Below are 22,716 nucleotides of genomic sequence, written 5' to 3'. Positions count from 1 at the left end.
CACCACACGCGCACACACACACAAGAATGTGTTAGGACGATGAAATGGATTGAAACTAAAGGATACAGAATTTATTCTTGACAACATAGTTGTGCAATTTTATTCCTGTAAATACTAGTATACAAGTATTATTAATGAAACATGGAATAACATCCTTCTTGACATCTTCATTGGCGCATGTTCCATTTGTCCTAAACAATCAGATATAATGAAAACAAGATTTTGCTTGTGTATAGCAACAGTTTGAAGTCAAATGTATGAAGGATCACCTTAACATCAATGACATCAATTTTAGGAATTTTCTTGCTTTTCCTCATATAGAATTTTAAAAAAAAAAAAAAATTTAGTTGACTTGGATAATTAGATAAGGTGGAGATTATGATCTCTATATTTACTAATTTTAACATGATAGAAACTAGTAATATGCTTGCAAAAATTCAGCTTAATATAATTATTATCTTTCACAGGTTCCTTTTTAGGGAGAATGAGCATGTATAAACCAAATTCTTGACCAAAAATTATCTTATACCATTGAGAGCTCTCTGAATTGCTACAAGCACTTGCAAGATTGTAAGACTCCTTTTATAGAGCCTAAGCTTGGGTGAAATGTAGCAATACTTAATTGCAGCTACAAGAGCTATTTAGGATTAGATACTAGATAAGCATGTCAAGATTTTGAGGGGACATATGATGGTTTCTATGAACTGACGATCTAGGACTCCATTTTATATTTGGCAACCATAATTTTTCCTTGATCTAAACTAGGTGAAGAACTGTAACATTCAGCTTTAAAATATTACAATCTCCTTCTGATAGGTTAGAAGTGTTCAAAGGAAGAACTAGATACCAATTGTCAATGACACTGCTTTATTAGGTCATAAACCAAATATATATAACATCTCACATACAAAAGTCACCTTGTATCAAATTTAACTTAGAAAATGCAGTTAGTGAAAGACTGGCTAGTTCCTTCTAATCCAACACCATAAAAAAAAAAAAAAAAAAAAAAAAAAAAAAAAAAAAAACCGCATACGCATAATCTGTCACGTGAGCTCGTGGGCATCAAAATTTAAATTCTAGGGTGAACTAGGGCATAAACAAACTTTGCTGGACTTTCTCTTCCGGTACAAACAAAAAACAAAAACAAGGAATCCAAATGTTCTTACATGGTATAATCTTTATAAAATAGTGACTAATCGAATTGTATAAATATATAAGCAATTTAACAGGGAAACTATGACGTAGAACTTACAATGAAAGGTATGAATGAAATCCAAAAGTATGCATGCCAACCTACAAGAAAAGTCAGAATACATGATGCATTGGAGATAATGATCTTCATGTAGCTGAGCCTAGAACAGAGACAAGAAATATGGCATTATATATTAGGGTTATATTTTCTATGTAATCGGCAAATCCTTTGACAAAAACGCATTTTACTTGTAACTGGGTAGATCTAAGATGGGTTTTATACATCAAGAAGTATGTTGATCAAACATATCAAGTGGTATCTTTGAAGTCATGAAGATTCATCCAAGAAACAAGTGAAGAAAAGTTGTTTCATTAAGTTTCGACAGAAGCTTGACAGATACTACTATCAAGGTTAATTAAAGAAGCTTGATACAAGCTTGATCTGTCAAGAATTACGATTTCAGAATTTCCAAAACTGAAATTTAGCCTATGCTAAATTAAAAAGTTTGTGTGGAGAAACATAGTTACGAGATTTAGGGTGCTGGACTCTCTCATATCTAATAATGGGCTGTAGTTTGATAGTAAAGTATTTCGCAAGTTTTGAAGCCATTAACAAATATTCCACCCCGACCTACCCACAGAGCAACAGCCAAGCTGAAGCCATTAATAATGCAATTATGAACAGATTGAAGAAAAGATTGGAAGGTGCGAAGGGTAAGTGGGCTGAGGAGCTTTTGAATGTTCTGTGGGTGTACCGAACAACCCCTAGAAGGTCCACAGGAGAAACTCCATTCTCCCCAACATACGGGGCGGAGGCCGTCATACTAGCCAAGATAAACCTACGTAGTGCACGGGTTGCAGAATTTTCCCCTGCCCAGAATGATGAATTGATGGCGAAGCATTTGAATTTGTTAGAAGAGTGCCAAGAGTCAGCAACTATACAACTAGTCAAGTATTAGCAGAAGCTTACCCGTTGATATAACCGGGATGTGAAGACATAGGAATTCGGCGCTGGGGACTTAGTGTTGTGGAAAGCAATAGGAAATATGTGAGACACTAATGCGGGGAAGTTAGCCTCGACTTGGGAAGGGACTTATAGAGTTACTGCCATCGCAGGCACGGGAGTATACTATCTGGAGGACTTAAATGAGAGACCGCTTCCCTGGCCATGGAATGTCCATAATTTAAAGAATTTTATCATTAAGTCGTCAACGCACATGAATAGGGGTTCGGTGTAATGGCATGTGTGTGTAATGTCAAGTAATGCAAGGGTGTTTATTCATACAAATATGCCCACACTCCTGGTTTCATTACTATTAACTTACTAATCCCAGCTAACAAACATGGAGGAAACCTAAATTTAAATTACTCTAAGGACAGAAACTTGTACCCAATTTAATTTTCATTGCCGAACAGGTGGAAACCTTGCACTAAATCATTCTAAGGACAAAAACCTGTCCTCGGTTCGAATTTCATCACTAGATAGGTGGAAATCTTGCAATAAATTATTCTAAGGAAAAAAACCTGTACTTGGTTCAATTTTCATCGTCGGACATGTGGAAACCTTGCACTAAATTATTCTAAGGATAGAAACCTGTACCTAGTTCAATTTTCATCGCCGGAAAGGTGGAAACCTTGCACTAAATTATCTTAAGGAAAGAAACCTGTCCCCGGTTCGATTTTCATCATTGGACAGGTGGAAACCTTGCACTAAATTATTCTAAGGACAGAAACATGTACCCGATTCAATTTTCATCTTCAAACAGGTGGAAACCTTGCACTAAATTATTCCAAGGAAAAAAAACTATACCCAGTTCAATTTTCATCGTTGGACAGGTGGAAACCTTGCACTAAATTATTTGAAGGATAAAAACCTATCACTAGTTCGATTTTCATCACCAAGCAGGTGGAATCCTAATTTCAGAGTTTACTCCAAGGACGAAAACTTGTCCCCGATTCAATTTGTATTACCGAATAGGTGGAAACCTTGCACTAATTTATTCAAAGGACAAAAACTCATACCCAGTTCGATTTTCATCACCAGACAAGTGGAATCATATTTTCAAAATTTATTTAAGGACAGATACCTGTCCCCAGTTCGATTTTTATCACTGGGTAGATGAGAACCTAATCTCAAATTTTACCAAAGGAAAGAAGCTCGTCCCCGGTTCAATCTTCATCATTGGAAAGGTAACAACCTTACACCAAATTCTCTTAACGGCGTTACACTAAATTTCCCTAACAACGAAAAGTTCAGTACTCGGCAAGGCTCAATCACCTAGTATTAATTTCCATTAAATCAGGCAACATATGTCAAATACGGTTTTTATTGCCGAGGAGCTAGATCCTTTCAATAAAAACAAAAACATACAAACAAAATAACAACAACAAAACATAATGGGGAGAATAACTTAGTAATAACAAAGTGACCATTCATATCCGAGTGTCTAATCAAATAAAGCAAACCATTGTTTTGTCACCACAGCCTGGTGACTATAGGAAAATAAGACTTAAAAAAATAAGAGATAAATTGTTCTGTCACCACAACCTAGTGACTTAGGTAGACCAAACAAATAAAAGTAAAAAATTAAACATGAACAGAAATAAAAGCAAGCTAAAACATAAGCGTCAAACTATAGGATCAATGGGCAGGAGATAGGCTGCATCATTAACTTGCCGGTCTGGGATGTCCTCGGCTAGTGGTTGCTGGACTTCTTCATTTTCGACAGCATTGAGGTTACTGGTGACCTCAAGATCAACAGTCTCCACATGGGTGTCAATTGCTTGCACCAGCACCCTCATTTTGGGGGTATCTTCTTCGTCGACAACACCAACTTGACTCTGAACCGAGGGAGGAGGAGTCGGGTAGGGGATTTGCTCCGAGTTCCTCAGTGGGGAATTCTCGAGCACCCCCATTGCTTGAAGGGCTGCTAATCACCCCTCCTCAAACCCATGAAACCGAGCTTGGTGGACAATGGGCTCCACGGAGTTCTCAGCATCCACGAAGCCTTCGTTGTACCACTTATTCTCACAGGCTTCAAGGGCCGCCTTTAGGTTAGCTATCTCGTCAATGTGAGCCCGGTTCAAGCTTTTTGCCTCCGCCAATGTGAACTCTATGCCCCCCAGCTTAGATTCCACCTTAGCCAATTTCTTCTTAGCCAGCAACCAAGCTTTCTCTAAGGACTGGGCCTTCTTTTTAGCGGCCTCAGCAACCTTGCCCTTCTCCTTTACCATGGCATTAGTGCCATCCTTAAGCACTTTCTCCTGTTTAGCATCCTCAGCGAGCTCTTTCAGCCTCTTGCCAAGGATATGGGTTAGCTGCGTGGCCTGGTAACGCAACAATAGCAAATATAAGGGTGAAGAGATTACGCGTGCATTAAAACAAACGAAAAAAGGAAGGAGAGGAAGTTACGATGTGCCACTGTAGCCACCGTGCTATCGAATCCTTGGTGCATTCCGAAAAGAATTGAACGTCCTCAGGCAATAAGAGACCCTGCACCAGGCTTTGGGCAACCCGCCCTCCTTCTCCCTAAGCCCACATTCTCACACTAGCAGATGCCAGCAGGGGCTCATTGCCAAGTGTGAAGGTGGTCTGCCAGCCCTCCACTGGCCGAGAAGAAGAAGCGACATTTGTCCCGGCTTGGGCAGCTGGTTAAGAGGTGCTAGCCGGTTCCTAAATCATGATCTCGCTAGACACCTAGTGAGGGGTATTGGCAGGAGTGTCACCCGGAACCCAAGAGGGCTGATCGACGAGGTGTTGTTTCTTCTTTGCACAACCGGCATGGGGAGGAGGAGGGGTTCGAGCTTTGCCTTGGGGCTATTGAGGTTAAGCCGCAGGCCGTGTGCCAGGCAAGAATCGGTCAACGGTCATCGTTTGCCTGGTCACCATGTCTTCCCCTTGGTCAGAGTCTACTTCTGAGAAATTGACCAGCTCTGCTGCTGCTGGCTCAGCTACCTGAACCGGATCGTCAGGCTTCTCGACAAGCTCATGTACTCTATGGTTTTGAGATGCTTGTTCAGCCGAGGCATCTCTCACCGGTGCAAGATCCTCGGTAGTTATGTACCGAGGGTTAAGATCCCTGGCTTCACTGATAGTTAGATTGGAAGGAAGAAAATGTGGATGCCACACGTCAATGTACAACAGCAGGGGGCTATCTACTAACAAGGCTTGTGAAAAAGGTTGCCATGATGTGTATACAGGGTTAACAAAAGAATGAGATGAGACACACAGAGCTAATTGTCGATGTGCAAGAAAATCTTTAACCGGAGCACGAAATTTAGGTCCCTCATGTGCACGACCTGAATGTCCAGCCTAAACCTCTTGCCTTTTGCACAAAATGAAACAAAAAATCATTAGACAACGGCTAAGTAGAAAAAATGTAAAGTACAAATATTTAGTTTCTCGGTACCGACCAACGTCCTGGGGCGAGGTTGGACAGGTGAGCTCGTTGGCATGCCAATTGCTGCTCACCCGAACGTATTCTCCTGCTAAATTTCTGTTAGAATCGGGTAGGCATGATATCAGTCGTACCGTACGTCTCTAACCTTCAAATAATAGTATGTCCTAATGTTACCGCTAATATTGTACATGAAGTTGATGTCATGGTGATCTAACTGCTACCCGTACAACTGGTTTAATCGGCTTACACAACTCACTACCCGGTAAAAGTTGGGTGGGAGTTGGTCGGGACTCAACCTATAGAATCTAAGTGTCCCAAGTATTAGGGGATCAATTGGGAATCTAACACCACCTTCTAGGATGGCCATTAGGGGGAAAAAGACCACCTAAAGGCGTCGCTTAAGGGCGATGTTACCCTCATGACAATAGGACACTTCTACATCTTTAGGGACATTAAAGGTTGCTCTAAAATTAACTAAAGATGCCTCAGTATTTAGAAGGTGAGAATACCCCATTTCTAAATCTAGAGTTAGAGAAGGAATAAAAACAAAGACTGTAAAAGAGAAGAGGAATGGGAGTAGGTACTTACTATTGGCTCTAGGAGTTGGAAATCTTGGTTGAGAGTGTATGCTCGGGAGAATATGCTTGGTAGAGGATAGATTGCAAAAAGTAGGGGTGTAAAAAGTAACAAGCAGGATCAAAAAGCACTATTTATAGGAGGCAAGCATTTAATGAAAAGAAACAGGAAAAATCTCTTTGGCTCCTTTTTGCAACCCTTACACGTGCAGCCTCGGTTCACAAACCGTCAAGCAATGATGACAGTTAAGCCTGATAGTCTAGCATATGAATGACCATCCTATCCATTTGGCTGCTGACAGTTGGGTTTCCTGAGAGGTTTCTGGCGCTTATTTTCCTTAATTCGTTCTCGGTGGCCGGACACGAATCAAGGGGGCTAATGTATGGTTTGAGGTCCCCAAGCCCGTGGGCCTTAGGTCCCGGCCCTATAGCGTGGCCCAAAACCCCCAACCCTTTCTACGAGATGGGGTTCTACGCCCACCAGGCCACAGACCTAGCCTCATGCCATGAAGTCGACCTAAGGCCCATTGGGTAGTATTTTGGACCCAGGCACACTTTGAGGCCCAACTCAGACCTATCCTGGTTAGCTACAGCTTGGACGGCAGAGTGGTTGCTCAACGGTAACATATCTCGGCTGCTTGGTATTGCCTTGGGAAACATCGTTGTCGAATAGTCTTTTTGAGATGGGAACCAATTCCAATGCCACTACTATCACTCTCAACAGAACATCCACTTAGGGATGATGGAATTGGACCCCCATTCGCACTGGGGGGGGGGGGGGGGGAGTAATCATAGGATCTCCACTTACCTTAGCATATAAATTGAGCAAGAGAATGAAGGATGGGGGTTGAAAAAAAATGGGGGAAAAGGAGGACGAAGAGAGAAAAAGGGGAGACTCTATGGGGAAAAGTAGGAAACAAGAGTGCATTTGAGCTACCGAGCATAGGACCACCCTTAGTAGGAAACCCAAAGCCCACCACACAAATAGATTGTGAGCCCAAGAACCACATCTTGGGTATGCACAAATTTGAAATAGCTAGAAAATCTTTGATATCCATTTCAGTTACTGAAGAAAAAGTTATTAACTTTAGTGATGGTCATGGCAAAATAGATTGATATTCCCCTTTCAGTTCCATAGAAAGCATTGATATTCCTTTTTTAAAGAACGGTAGAGGGAGGCCAAGAGAGCTAATTACGTGTCATTATACTGTGTAATACCATAAACACATTATTCCTCAATTAAATTAAATCCTCAATTATATGGTAAATGTATCTTGTACTTCAACCAATACAAATTTTATATGCTAGATGGCCTGTATTGGACTAATTTTCTATGTTTATGATTAATTTGCTGCTATCTTATAGAAGATTGTCGTAGGAATAACATTTTTAAATATAAATATATATGTATATATATATATATATATATATAAAATATGCTATGGATACAAATTTTTATAATGTCAAGAATGTTCTATATGACAAGAGACAACATTCAAAGCATTTAAATAGAATTTTAATCAATGTTTTCAGTTAGTGGGTGGCTTGAGATTCATAAATCACGTACAAATTAAAACAAAAACAAAAGCTTTGAACAAATAGTCAAATCTTGGGATTAGAAGAAAGAAGACTAAACATCACCAAGTCTCTAGTTTTCCCCTTCAAAATCATATACTTACTTAGAATATCATCCCTCTTGAACCCAACCTTCTCTAGCACCCTTTGGGAGCCCACATTTTCTACATTAGCTCTAGATTCAAGCCTTTCCAAGTGCGGTTATTCAGCAAATATAGTAGTAGCCACCTGCTTAACTGCTTTAGTTGTGATCTCTTTGCCTCAGTACTTGGAGCCCAAAACATAGCCAAGTTCATCTCTACACTTATCATTGTCTGAATTTTTGGTCATTGAAATGACACCAATGGGCTGACCATTAAGGCAAATTGCCCTAAACCATGGGTGAGGAATAACTTTGGTATTGATAGAGTTGATTGCATCTTCTTTGTTAGTGTAAGGTTCCTATGTGCAAAAGCATTAAAGATGAAGTTACACTGCAAGGTGGAGTTGAACATGTGTTAGTCAGAAAATTCTTATCTCAATTAGCAAATAGAGCTTCCAATACTAATAAATGCTTTGGCAGGGTCAGACATGGCAGACCATAGCACATGGAACATCAAAATAATAAATGTTCAGTTAAGGGAAAACAATTCTTAAGAGACACCATTCCTCTTATCAGCAAGTAACCTTCTTCTTTTTTTAACAAAACTAAAGCATTCATAGATCCAAGATGACATTTAAAATCAAGAAAACTTCAAATTAAAAAACTTTCCAAAGTGAAATATAAGATATTAAGAATTGCTACATCCCATAACACAGATAACAAAAAATAAACTCCTATTGACATTGAGATTAGATATTTGATGCAGTTTGTTAAAATTTAAATACATACATAAAGGAGATTTGCTGTAATATTTGGCATTGTAATAACTACACAAAAAATTGTTTTAGCTGCAACAATATAGCCTGATTTTTCCTAGACTACACGAACTAATCTAAGTCACACCACAACACTCAAGAGGTAGCAAACAATAACAAAATTTAAGAAGGGAATAAAAAACATCAAGCAATCAAGCAAAAAGAATAAAGCAAAAAGTATTTAGAGATACCTGAACTGAAGCGTCCAGCTTTTGTCAGTATTTATATACTATGAGGAAAGGAGTAAGGAAGACAGAGAGGTTGCCGTTGGAAGGTGGGGAAGGGGAAGAAACACGTGAGAAACAAAAGGGGTGTGAGGATTCTACCATTAGAAGGTGGGAAGGGAAAGGAACACCCACGTGAGAAACAAAAGGGGCGTGAGGATTTTGCCGTTAGAAGGTGGGAAGTGGAAGGAACATGGGAGAAACAAAAGGGAAGGAAATCAAGAGGTTGTAACTGCAGGTTTCTTAGGATTTTTAATTTAGAAGGCTTGGGTTTGGGCTTTCTATTAGAATTAAATTTAGAAGAAGTAGGCTGATGGAATTAAATTTAAAAGAAGTGGGTTTTATGGTGGAGATAGGTTGGAAATAATTTTAGTTTTATTAGTATTTTAAAATTGAGAAAAAATATTTTAAAATTGTAGGATAAATTTAGGAAAGAGGATGGGAATGACATTGTTGCTAATGTGGCTCAATGTGAGCGTAGTAACATTAAATGTTACGCTTCAGTTTTTAGTAATAATATAGATATAGATATAGATGCCTCTTTTAAGAGAGAGATATTGTTAATATTTGGTTATTGAAATATTTTATAAAACTACGGAAATGAACTATGTATTTTAAATACATTAACTTGTGAGCTTTTGATGTGGTTTTACCGTTGTGCTATGATATTGGTGATTACCCCAAGTTAATGTGGTTTTACCGTTGTGCTATGATATTGGTGATTACCCCAAGTTAATGTGCTATGATGTGGTTTTACCGTTGTGCTATGATGTGGTTTTACCGTTGTGCTATGATATTGATGTGGTTTTACCGTTGTGTAACGACTAGGTCTATGTGACTTACTTTGGGAGTATATTTAAAGAAATTATTATGATAATTTTTTATGTTGGTATTTGATATGAATTATTTGGATTGAATTGTGAAAAAGGAAAAATCTACAAGTACCTTTGAGAAGTTTTTCTCATGCTTTGGACCCTTTAGTTTATAGGGATGAACAAGTGTTTTTTCCTACCTCAATCTCTATTCCTTAATTATCCGTTTCCTATTATACTAAGAATTTCGATGGCGTCTAAGGCTAACGTAATTTATTAAATGTAAAATTCTTTTAATAATCAAGTTAATCAAACTTGGTTACTGATACTAAGGAAAAAAATTACTGCTAAAATCCTCACCATCCATTTTACTTGTTTTAATCTTAACCTTCTATTAACATTAAAAATGGACAGGGAAACTTGATACAGGATATCTACTTATTTACATTAAAAAAAAAAAAAAAAAAATTCTTACAATCAGGGACGGAGCCATGTTATTGGCTAACGACAACCCACCAATGCATATGTTGTTTGCCATCTCATGTCAGAAGCTAAACTAGGATGAAGATGAGAGAAAGAAATTTCTCATTGAATAAATAGGAAAAGTATAGCTCTGCTTATATACAAGGAACAGAGTAACTGAATATAAAACAAGTTGTTTTTATTAAATTTGAACCCAAATCAAGTTCTTGTACTATACTTTTTTTATTCTAAATACCAAAATTAGCCTAAATTCTCTCTCTGCTCTGTACAAAGGCTGCTCCCACTCCCAGCTTGATATTTTTTTTTTTTATTCTTTCAATATCTTGATATTCGTTGATGACCACAGCGGAGGAATGTTAGTTTGTAATATTATCAGTGATGTTTATTGTCTTTATGAGTTACGAAAATCAATTAATGATGTCCAAAAAGAGATTTTAAAGTGGTTAGAATTTGTCAAACCAAAGTGTCAAATACTTATAATAGCATTTGAAAGTATAAATTAGGCTTTAAAATGCCTAGCTAATTGTGACAGAATATGTGGCCAGAAAATGCAGTCTTATTAAAAACATACCTAATCTCAACTGTTGACACAAATAGATGATTCATAAAATCTTAAATTGACTCCCCCAAAAAAAAAAAAAAAAAAAAAAATTCTTATTCTGGAAGTTACAATTAAAAAAAAAAAAAATTCCAAACCTTTAGCTCTATCTTCCTCCCTGCCCACAGTTCTACACTTGTATTTGTAGTAGTAGACATTTATAAAAGTAGTGATTTTTTTTATGTTGTTGGGTTGAAATGACTTTCAATTTTGTTTTTGAATAATTGGATTTCTTGAAAACGAAGCACTTGAATTTGGCTATCGGTCTGGATCTTGAAATTTGAAACATCCTATTCTTGTGTAAAAGAACGGTGATGTAAAGATTATATTATAGCCAATACTTAATGGGCGTTGTGTTGTCATATTTTAAGCACTTCATATCTGGTTGTGTTTGTTTTGTTAGCTGAGTGCCATTTTTTTAATTAATCCATTATGACTCTTTGAATATAATGGAGAGAGAAATTTTCACATGAAACAACTACTAATGACTTTTCTTTAGAAAATAATTCCACATGATATATTATCAAGGTATTTAGTTCTGATTGCTAGCAAACAATTCTATTGAACTTAGTACTTAACTGCTTACATCAAAATTATATCATCATTTTACACATCATCATCATCATTACTATACAAGAAATAAAATCAATAAACCAACTATATAGTACGCTTCTGAACAATTTTAATAAATATGTAGCATATATCAAAACACAACTATTTCTAACTTCACCTAAACCACAAGAAGTAAAAAACACCCGGCTAACTACAAGAGTTTTGAGTGAGACTATGATGCCCTTATCTATGTCCATCGTAGAGAGTTGCAGTTGCAATCTCTCCTGCATTACCTTCTTCCATTGCAGATACTTCATTCATCTGAATTGCCAAAGGAGTAGTTTCTTTTGGACTCATTTGGCCGGATGCATGAGTAGTAGAACCCTGAGTAGTAGTAGTTGAGCCATTAGCAGCCTTTCTCAAACCCTTGTTCTTTTTTGCCGTTCGAGCCCAACCTACAAGCCCTTCTTGTATGTGTTCTTCAAATATAGCCTTTTTAAATGAACTTCCCATCTACATTTTAAGGAATTCAGCAATCTTCATCAGCATAAAATCCCAACATAAATTAATTGATCATAAAGAAGGTGAATTCTTAGTGATGATCAAACTCACCTGTGTGACAATTGCATACAGTGGTAGGGTACTATAACTGCAGACGAACTGAACAAATACCCTATGAATAAAAATTGGCATTTAACATCAGATTCGGTTTATCAATAGAAACACATGGTTTCAAGAATAGAATAATTATTATCATTGTTTTACCCTATAACAAGTCTTGGGATGATATAGCTGATTTCTCCCATTATGCACGAGTCAAATCCATATTGAACCTGTAACATATTGAAGCGTCATAGAAATTCAATCCATAGTTTTCATTTAAAATTTATCTCTGTCTCATTAGCATGTAATGAATATTGAATTTTAATTGTTTTACCCATATCCAAAAGAAAAATGCCAGTTCAAATGAATTCTGAAACAGGATGATATGAATCAGCAAGAGAACAATCTGGGGCCTATGGAACCAGAAGTGATCATCTGAAGGTTGAACTACCAAAGCACCTGCAATTGCTGCATGTTTCTCGGCAACCTCATGGGCCAACTGGATAATTACATGCTCTAACTTAGCGCCCACAGCAAGTAGAAGCTGTAAAAAATAAAAAAACAATATCAATGTTATGGCCCTTACCCAAATGTTATCTAGGACATTTACAAGATGAACATGTAGTTTAATGATTTGAGCAGACAAAATCACAATTATTATGAATCATTTATTTGATTGTTATTTTCAACCAAAGAACATGGTAAGTTAAACAAAAGTATGGAAAAGACACTAGAAATGAGCTAACACATTTATCTTCAGAAGCTGAAAAGCCTGAAATCTTTGAAAGAAAAGCGGAAATCCATCTATTCAACTATAACAGTATAGATAACATGTAGCTGCAAGGTGGCATGGTTGACTGATGAGGAACATATCATAAAGTGGTATACAAAGTCTATATCCAGTCTTCCTTCTAGTGTAGAAATTGCACACACTCAAAATTGAACAATTTCAACCATTTAAATAGTGCATGCAATCTTCCTTATAATTTTTGACACGCACACACACAAACATGTGCTAGGACTTGATGAAATGGATTAAAATTGAAGGGTACAGAATTTAATCTTGACAACATAATTGTGAAATTTAATTCATCTAGACATAACAAAATCCCTAACCAATATCTCTAACAGATTTATATTTGTAAATACTAGTACACAAGTATTATTTAATGAAACCAGGAATAACATCCTTCTTGACATCTTTTGGCACATGTTCCATTTGTCCTAGACAGTCAGCTATAATGAAAACAGAGCTTTTGCTTGCGTATTGCTACAGTTTGAAGTCAACTGAATGAAGGATCACCTTAACATCTATGACATCAATTTTAGGAATTTTCTTGCTTTTTCTCATATAGAATTTTATTTAAAAATAATCTTAGTTGACTTGGATGATTAGATAAGGTGGAGATTATGATCTCTATGCTTTACCAAGTTGAATATGATAGAAACTAGTGACATGCTTGCAAAAATACAGCTTAATATAATTATTATCTTTCACAGGTTCCTTTTTAGGGAGAATGAGCATGTATATACCAAATTCTTGCCCAAAAATTATCTCGTATTACTCAGAGCTCCTTGAATTTCTGGAAGCACCTGCAAGATTATAAGACTCCTTTTATAGAGCCTAAGCTTGGGTGAATTGTAGCAATGCTTAATTGCAGCTACAATAGATGTTAATGATTTGATCCTAGGTAAGCCTGTCAAGCTTTTGAGGTGACATATGATGGTTTCTTTGAATTGATGATCTAGGACTCCATTTTATATTTGACAACCACATTTTTCCTTGATCTACACTAGGTGTAGAACTGTAACATTCAGCTTTAAAATATTACAAGCTCCTTGTGATAGGTTAGAAGTGTTCAAAGGAAGAACTAGATACCAACTGTCAATGACACTGCTTTATTAGGTTAAAAACCAATTATATATATAACATCTTACATACAAAAGCCACCTTGTATATCAAAAGGAATTTACCTCAGAAAATGCAGTTAATGTAAGACTGGCTAGTTCCTTTTAATCCAACATCATTAAAAAAAAAAAAAAAAAAAAAAAAAAAAAAAAAAAAAAAAACACACACACATAAGCTAGTGGGCATCAAGATTTAAATTCTAGGGCGACCTAGTGCACAAACAAACTTTGCTAGAATTTCTCTTCCGGCACAAACAAAAAACAAAAGTTGGCAATCAAAATGTTTTTACAAGGTATAATCTTCACAAAATTGTGACTAATCAAATTGCATAAATATATAAGCAATTTACAGGAAAACTATGACATAAAACTTACAATGAAGGGTATGAATGCAATCCAGAAGTACGCATGCCAACCTGCAAGAAAAATCAGAATACATTATGGATTGGAGATAATGATCTTCATGTAGCTGAGCCCAGAACAGAGACAAGGACTATGGCATTATAGAGTCATTGGAACTCAGAAATTTTGATGAGTAATTCATGGAACATGACGTTCCTTTCAATAGAAATTAGATATAGAAATGTAAGTCAAATGGATAAGATCTTGAAACCTCTACAACGAAAATTTCTACACTGTTTTCAGAAACTGGGTTAGGACCATATTATAAATGTGAGTCAGAATAGAAAAAATGTGTTGCTAAGGTTGACCTTAAGGCCATATATTCAATTATGTGAAAAAAACCTGTTACACTTTGTTAATGTGTGTGAGAGAGAGAGAGAGAGAGAGCTTACCAGCCACATTCAGCAACAAGAAAATGACCACAAATAACCAAAGATACCAACTGCAATTGATAAACTTAGAATTTAGTAGGATCTATCAACTTAGAGGAATCAGATTAGAAAGTACTTAGTGCACAGAGAGCTAGTATATTGTAATATGATACATGTAAAATAGAAGTACTAACATTTTTCAAACAAAAGAGGTTGAGCATAAGCACAAACCTTCTAAGTCAGTACTTTTTTTTATTGGTTTAACCTTATAAGATGTACTCCACATTAGAAATAGTAAAGCTCAAAATATAGAAAATAAGATAATGAGTGCACTTGGAATGTCTTTAATAATTGTGACTAACCTTATTCCAACGACTTTCCTGAAATCAGCTTCAAGGGCACGAATCATGTACTTGTGGAAATTAAACCGTGGGTTTCCTCTGCAATGAGTCTATAGAAAAGAAAGATATTAAAAATCAGAAAGATTATCTAGTGAAGTAAAAACTGAAAACACTGTAACAAAATAATTTTTAAATGTGTAAATAGTATCGTAGGACCCATTTTTAATATTTTTTAATACATGAACAGTATCACTACAGTGATAAACAGTGACAAAACAGTACATAAACAGTATAATCTGTCTCTCGTGAAAGCAAAAAAAAAAAAAAAAAAAAGGAATAACGTGGACGCGGATTCAGCAAACGCTGAATCCAAACCCACGCATAGAACTTTATATAACTTACCATAATGAAGCCCAGTCGCATTGTCAGATAATCTGTTTTGGTCACGGACCCATAAAATTGCTTGAAAAATGATTGCTGAAAATGATGATGTCATTAAAAAAAATAAATCATTTGTTTGTAATAGTAGAGAAGAACAAATTTGTGTATTTTGTTGTAAGTTGTAACTTCCCAATTCTGATGTCCATTACAAGTCAGGCAAGCATCCCAGAAATGATTTCTATCTTTTATATAAATTATAGCTGTAGAAGCGATATTCTAATGTTGTAACTGAAATATTTCATTCTAGATTATTATTACATAAACTGCACAGGAAAGGCGATCTGCAACATTTAAATTTTCAGAGTGAAATCATTTTTTGTTAATCTCTCTTTTTTTCTTTTTTTTTTTTCCCTTTTTTTTTTCTTTTTTTTATTTCTTGAAACTGACCTTTCCCTAAGCATTTCAGGCTTGTTAACATTTGAGTAGTACATGGGTTTCAAAAAAAATTATGTGTAGTCTGGCATAAAAGAAGAGTTAAAAGATAGTGGTTTTTCCTTTTCCTGATATTTATAAAACAACCATAGTGAATGAATGCTCTCCATCATGAAAAACTATTGATAAGTATGATCATTACATTATCCTTCTTAATAACATTGATGAATCAAATTATTAGCTGTTGTAATCATAGTTGGTATTAGTTGTCAAACAGGTAGATTGATTTGATTATAAAGGGTTCTACAACTTACCACCCATCCAAACAAAGCTGAATCTTTGCCAATACCCAGAAAGCGATTCCTGATAAAATCGTGATCTTGGACTTGTGTAAAGTTTGTTTTCAAAACTGCAAATACAGTATTTCATGAGAAAAGATGTAAACAACAGCAAGTAGTTGTTGGATATTAAAGAAAATGCACACACTTCATGTTGAATGATGAAATTTCAGTCCATAGTGAAAAATTCTGAGCGACTCAATTCTATACCATTCAGTCCAAAAGAATTGAGGTAAGGAATAAATTTATTTTATGATCCAGGATTCAGCAGAAGGAAACATAACACAGGAAAGCATGTAGACTTAAACTTTAATGAGAAATTGAGCATTACCTTCTTCTGGATCGTTTTCCTTTTTCAAGATAGAATCCTCCCAATGTTTCCATTGACTTATCTACACCATTAAAACATATTATAGAAAAATTGACACTAAGGTTAAAGAATAAAAATTCTTGGTTATAATTAAAAAATGAAAAAAATAGACAGATAATTATAAGAATAGGGACAACTAACCTTTGCTCCTCCGAAAAGAATGGTTAGAGCACAGAAAGTCACATGCACAACAGCTAACACAAAGATAAATATGTGAAGATGATGCAGTGCAGTAAGAGATAACAGTGGGACCTTTCCCTGAAAAAATGATGTAAAGAAAGCAAAAAAATAATAAGATATTTCAATTCATAAGCACATGTGCAACCTTAGTTAACAAATTAGATTTTGATTGCATTCCTAGAGCATTCTTTGAAGACCTTAATAACTTTATACGATGCTGAGTTCAGTTATGCATGCTTATAAGTTATAACCCACATGGGTCTCAACTGGGAAAAAAAATTACATAATTCTGTCTACACTAGAAGATGTTGATCTATTCAATTTCAAACAGTGAAGAGTAAAAATATTTTGTTTATATTAACAATTTAACATTAGCTGACAATTTTGTAATACGGGCTTCCTACCAGTAAGATTTAGCTATTGCAGAAGATTGAACAAGAGTCTATAATACACAAAGACAATTCAAAAGAAGGAAAAAGAAGGAGAAGAAAAGAACAGAAAAAGAAAAGAAACTGCTAACAATAAGGAACAGTAATTAATGTCCTATAGCCTCAAAGGGGCATGTATACTCTGCAATTCTTTTTCACTGCTTTGGTGAGAACTCTGCTATTAACAATCACCTCAGGTCATATTGCTCTAAGGCTATCTGGTGTATCATATAAGGGTACTGAAGGTATAACTAGCAATTGCAGGAATTAGTTGAAAAAATAATCACTCCAAAGATTAAACGACCAACTTTTTAGAAAAACCTTTTTGGCTCTTTGGAACACAATAAAAGTCTTCAATTGGAACATATGGGATGCTTATCTAAGGTAATTTAGAATTTACTCTGAAAACGCACCCTGGCTAGTAAGAGTTTGTGAAGTCATATCCAAAATAATCAGTCAAACATATCTGCTTGAAATCTTATCCATGACTAGAACCTCAATATTTTCTGAAAGTTCAATGATTTATTTAAGGAGTTGTATCCTTGCTGTTACATTGGCAATGCCTATCAGAAGAACTTTGGTGCTTCATCAGGTAAGAAAGACTCATATATATAGAAGCTAAGTTCAATTTACTTATGCGCAGTTGTATCTTTCTATTATACAGGAAAAAGAAGGTAATTCAGGACAAGCTATCTAGTGCAATTTACTCTCTTTTAATGATCACTTGATTATTCTCAGCATAAAAAAAATAAAAAAAATGATCACATTGATTATATGTGTCCTTTACCTATAAACAATTGCATTGCTTTATCTTCTGGTGTTTGATTTTTACAGACTTAACTTGAATGTTTTAAAGCTAGAACTCACATGAGCACATTAACCATCCTGCCCCAGGAGGCTGATTTCATAATAGCTGAATCTCCAAGTTCTTAGTCTTTTTACTATGAAATCTGAAGTAAGTGACCAGGAAGACAGGGAAAGCCCTAAAACAGCAAACAAATATGCTTGGGAGTATTTAAAACATGAGCATTAAGAACCTTGGTTCTCAAATCTTCTTATTTATACCAGGTTAAGTTGATTAACCATACTGGGGATTATAACATGTTCTAATTCTGCACCTAATATGAAGATCATTGATGGCAAATGTGATAATAACTTTTTTTTTTCTGTAAAATCATCCAGACCAAAAAGATAATGTAAATTTTGTCTTGCAGAAATGAGAGAGGGAGTAAAGTGTCAATCCAATCAAAGTGATCCTTTATGTTTCAAAATCGGATTGAACTAAGATGATAGAAACAACAACTTATAGAAATCATGAAAGTAGAAAGTCAAAAGTCAAATGTAGGATTCCAAACATGTAACATTTCAAACAATCCACCCTGCACGTTGATTTAACAAATATGTAGATATGAAGAGCACATGCATTTGCAACCTATGCATGTGCTTTGAGAAGTCTGACTGAAAGATTCCACCAATCAATAATATATTTGTTTTTTTAAGACTTCAAAAATTAAATATTATTCCAAGTCAGGTCATGATTAAAATGGTTATCTGTAGTTTGCTTTAAAAAAAAGAATTCATATGGGCCCTTGTCCCCCCCCCCCCCCCCACAATAAACAGTACTCAATACACTACAAACAACAAACTAAAATACAAAAATTGTTTGGTGCGTTGATAAAGTCAATTAACTCCACTAAAAATTGATTCCTTGTGATATATTCGTATCAACTTTGATAAAAATAACTAGAAAACCCCATTAATCAATCACCAATAGCCAAAATAGTAATATGGATAGAAGCACTGATTGCGGTTAAGTTCCAAAATTTAGACGAAGAAAAAGTTTTTTAAGTACCTCCTCAGCACAATAACCGGTGGAAGTAGTTGTTTCCTCGGCGAGGAGGCGACGGGGAATAAAAGAAGTGAACAAGGTTTGGAAATGGGTAGTAGTAGAAGAAGAAGATGCATCTGTTTTACAAGGCAACCACTTATTGGCTAAGTTCTCGGGTATGCAAATTTTGGCAATCCGTGCTTGGAACACTGTGAGTAGCAGTGATATGAACCCCAACAACATCAACTCTGCATTCATTCACACCATAAAATGATATGATCAGGCACACCCAGAATATATCCAACTCTATATGTATGTGTGTGTGTGTATATATATATGCATGTAATAGAGAGAGAGAAAGTGGAGAGTACTGGTGACCTTCTTTGATCTTCTGTAAGGCTTGATAGAGAGGCTTCTGGTTCTTTTTCTTGAGATACTGCAAAAGAGAGAGAGAGTATTCATTATATAAATAATTAATGATGATCAGTACGTTTACCAAGTAGTCTAAGACTAAGACTAATAAGGAAATAGAAATGATACGATGGATGCAGAAAAGAGAAGAGATTGACATGCCTTGCCAGTGTAGTGAAGGAGACGTTCGACGGCGAGAGAGATGGCGACGATAACACTGCACACCACAGCAACAACCCACGTTGGGGTGTACTCCAAAGTTGGACCTTCTTCAGCTGCCATCTTTCTCTGTCTCTGTCTCTGTCTCTATCTCTGCCTAATATCTAATTAACCAAAAATTATGATGTAGTGCAGTACTCTCACTCTTTTCTCTCCTACAAATAATTCTTTTCTTTGTAACAAGAAAATGGTATTAAGAGAATAGAATCATAATCAGAAGAGTGGGATGGAGGAGCTGTAAAGCAGCTGGTGGGATTATCAAGCTGCCACTGCCATTTTAGGAAAACCTTATGGGCCAAAAAGAAAATTAAATGTCAAAATTTATGGGAATAAAGGCTAAAGCTTAAAATATGCTGACCGAGACCGAGCGCTAATCAGTGCGAACATCAACTCCAAATATATGAAAAACTGGGTCGACCCAACACAACAGCACGTGTTATGTTAATATATGTTACCAACTGTGGGGTCCCACACCCACGCCGCTCCTAATAACAAGTAAGCATGAATCTCACCAAACTCTCAAAAGAATTTTTTTTTTCTTTTTTTGACTACTTCTAACATAGAATTTTTTTTTGCAAAAATAACGTAATTTTGCTAACAATTTCGTTAATTAGTAACGTTTTTAAACTATTTAGAAAATTAACATCTCGAGTTTTTTAGATTCATTCACTGTAACACCTTAAGTCTTAGAAACTTAAGTTCCATGTGTTTGCAGAGTTAAGGTGAATTTAAAATCCACGTAAAACTTGAGATCCTAATATTCGAATTCTTGCTTTGAAAAATCCAAGATCAAAACTGGGAAATCCACTCTTCTCTTCCTTCTTCCTTCTTCTTCTCTAACCCAAAAATTATGATCTCAGCAGAGTGGCTCTTAGAATTTTTTTTTTTAAAAAAGTGAGATTTGGAGAAAAAGAGAAAGCAAACACAAACTAACACCAAGAAGAACATCCACCTTCCCAATCGGGAGATCCATCATCGATTCGCCACTGAGATGAGAAGAAGTGGGTGGGTTTGGTTTTTGTAGGTGGCTTCACGGGGTGGGTTTGGTTTTGCCGTGGGTATGGGTCTCCTCTTCTTTTTCTTCTTTCTTCTTTCTTCTTTCTTCTTCTCTGTTTCTCAAAAATGTAAAACTAAAAAAATAGGACTCGAGTTTCTAAGACTCAAGTTCTACGCGTATAAAAATTTCCACATCAACCTTTCAAAGTATCAAAATCGAGTGTGTGAAACTTAAGTTTCTTCATTGAAATTAAGCCTAAGAAACTAGAGATGCTAGTTTACTAAAATGTTTAAGAACATGCTAACTAATGAAATTGTTGCTAAAATAATGCTAAATGGCGAAAAAATCCTCAAATCTAAAGTTACCAATTACCAGCAATGAAACACGGGGAGTGTATGCAAATTGCAAAGGCATTATTAGGCATCATCAGCATTCAGCATCGTGATGATGGGGAAGGAAGGAGAAAGAAATCCCATTAGGATTAGGTTTATATTTTAAATAATAATAAAAAATAAAAAATAAAAAAGACAGAAAAGAACGCGTACCATATTCATTTCATATATTCTTTAACGTAAAAATCTGTACGTTTGTTTGAATAAGGAATAAACAAAATAAATAAATAAAAGGAAAGTGGACACCGGAATGGAAACGCGGAGAAATTATTGTCAATTATCATCAGAAGGATCTGATCTGTTTCCAACTTTTCCGTCTGTCACGTTCTCACCTCTCTCTCTCTCTCTCTCTCTCTCATTCGAAAAAGGAATGCGTATTCATATACGAACATAAACATTAAACACGAACGCCAACATTAATTTAATGATGCCTACACAGTCTACACTTTGTGTTTCCTTTTTACTCGTTTTTCCATTTTCTTTATTATGAAGTAATTGACTTTGTATCCATATGTTTAATTATATTAAAAAATTTATCGGATCGTATGAACGCATCAATGATCTTCCAATTTTTATTTTAATATATAAGAGCATCGTTAAAACAAAAGAGTGCTAGCTAGCTGTTTTAATATATTTAGTGCGAGTATATATATATATATATATATATATATATATGGAATTATATATGATTGTACGACAAAACAACATACACATAGAAACCAGATTCTTCCCGGTTACACTCTAATATTCATTTCAATCTGCAAAAGGACATGTTTCTCAATATAAATAAATAATATTGTAATACACAAGTGTTCTTAATTCACACTTCATTTTTAACTCCCAAAATCTTCCCCTTTTTACACCCCCACAAACATTTTATTTAATGAAAAGCACAAACTTTAGATGTTGTTCGATGCAGTAAATTAAATTCAAATATGCAGTTACATTGACCAATAAATTGTATAGTTGAATTTAATTTTCCTTAAATATAAATAACATCGTTTCTACTTTATTAGCTCAAGTTAAATTCAGTGCATTTGTCCCATTCTTGTCCTTGTTTGCTTTTCTAACGAGTTGTTTCCTAATCTTTGAACACCCTACCTTACCGACCATACATAGATATGAAACCTCCCTACTTTATATATAGACCCAAGGAATCCCTAAAAAATGGAATTACCAAAAACCTTAGGGCTTTTTTAGTAAGTTACTGATTGCAAACGTTACATGATTCTATCCATTGTCTACACCATCCTTTTGAATCCTTCCTCGCTTTAACATGACTTAATTTTTATTTATTTATTTTTTAGATATAATAGAATTTAAATATTTTCTAAAAGTTTAATGATTTATTTAAGTTAAGGAGTTGTATCCTTGTTGTTACATTTGCAACTTATAAAACGTTCGTTTGATGATGATTATTTTTTATCATCAAACTAAAATATCAATTAATTATTTTTAGTGCCAATAGGATTTGGACTAGTGTTGCTAGATGAAAATTCACATAAAATTGAAGCCATGGGTCATGAAGATGCAAGGAAGCATTGGAGAAAGGTATTTGGAATAGATACTTTTTTTAATGATAATTTTTGGCTAAAGTTACCAAATTTAAAATTGATTTTTTTGTGTCAGCATGTTTTAAACTCCAAATCTCTTATTCAATGATAAGAGACTTTACCAATTCAACTAACTAAAAATCACTAATAGGAGTATCAAATACATTTTTTTTTTTTTTTTGTATCTTTCTAAATTTTGTTTCATAAATGAACTTGCACTTTTGCAATAAAAAATTATATAAAAAATAGAAAGAT

The 22,716-nt window shown here is 35.2% G+C and overlaps 1 protein-coding gene across 1 annotated transcript; it reads right to left on the bottom strand.

Annotated features, from left to right (window-relative positions):
* Positions 1 to 11,297: 11,297 nt before the first annotated feature.
* Positions 11,298 to 19,939, bottom strand: LOC126702705 (MLO-like protein 1). The gene is made up of 14 exons (XM_050401528.1): positions 19,463 to 19,939; positions 19,268 to 19,325; positions 18,914 to 19,137; positions 16,595 to 16,711; positions 16,415 to 16,475; positions 16,060 to 16,154; positions 15,335 to 15,409; positions 14,954 to 15,042; positions 14,613 to 14,662; positions 14,194 to 14,234; positions 12,245 to 12,454; positions 12,073 to 12,140; positions 11,920 to 11,980; positions 11,298 to 11,820 (listed from the first exon to the last, which is right to left on the bottom strand). The coding sequence occupies exons 1-14, from the start codon at positions 19,580 to 19,582 to the stop codon at positions 11,551 to 11,553; spliced, it is 1,539 nt and encodes a 512-aa protein (XP_050257485.1). The 5' UTR covers positions 19,583 to 19,939; the 3' UTR covers positions 11,298 to 11,550.
* Positions 19,940 to 22,716: the final 2,777 nt, after the last annotated feature.

Source organism: Quercus robur, chromosome 10 (assembly GCF_932294415.1).
Source record: "Quercus robur chromosome 10, dhQueRobu3.1, whole genome shotgun sequence".
Lineage (NCBI taxonomy): Eukaryota > Viridiplantae > Streptophyta > Magnoliopsida > Fagales > Fagaceae > Quercus > Quercus robur.
This window is presented reverse-complemented; position numbering and strand designations above follow the sequence as displayed.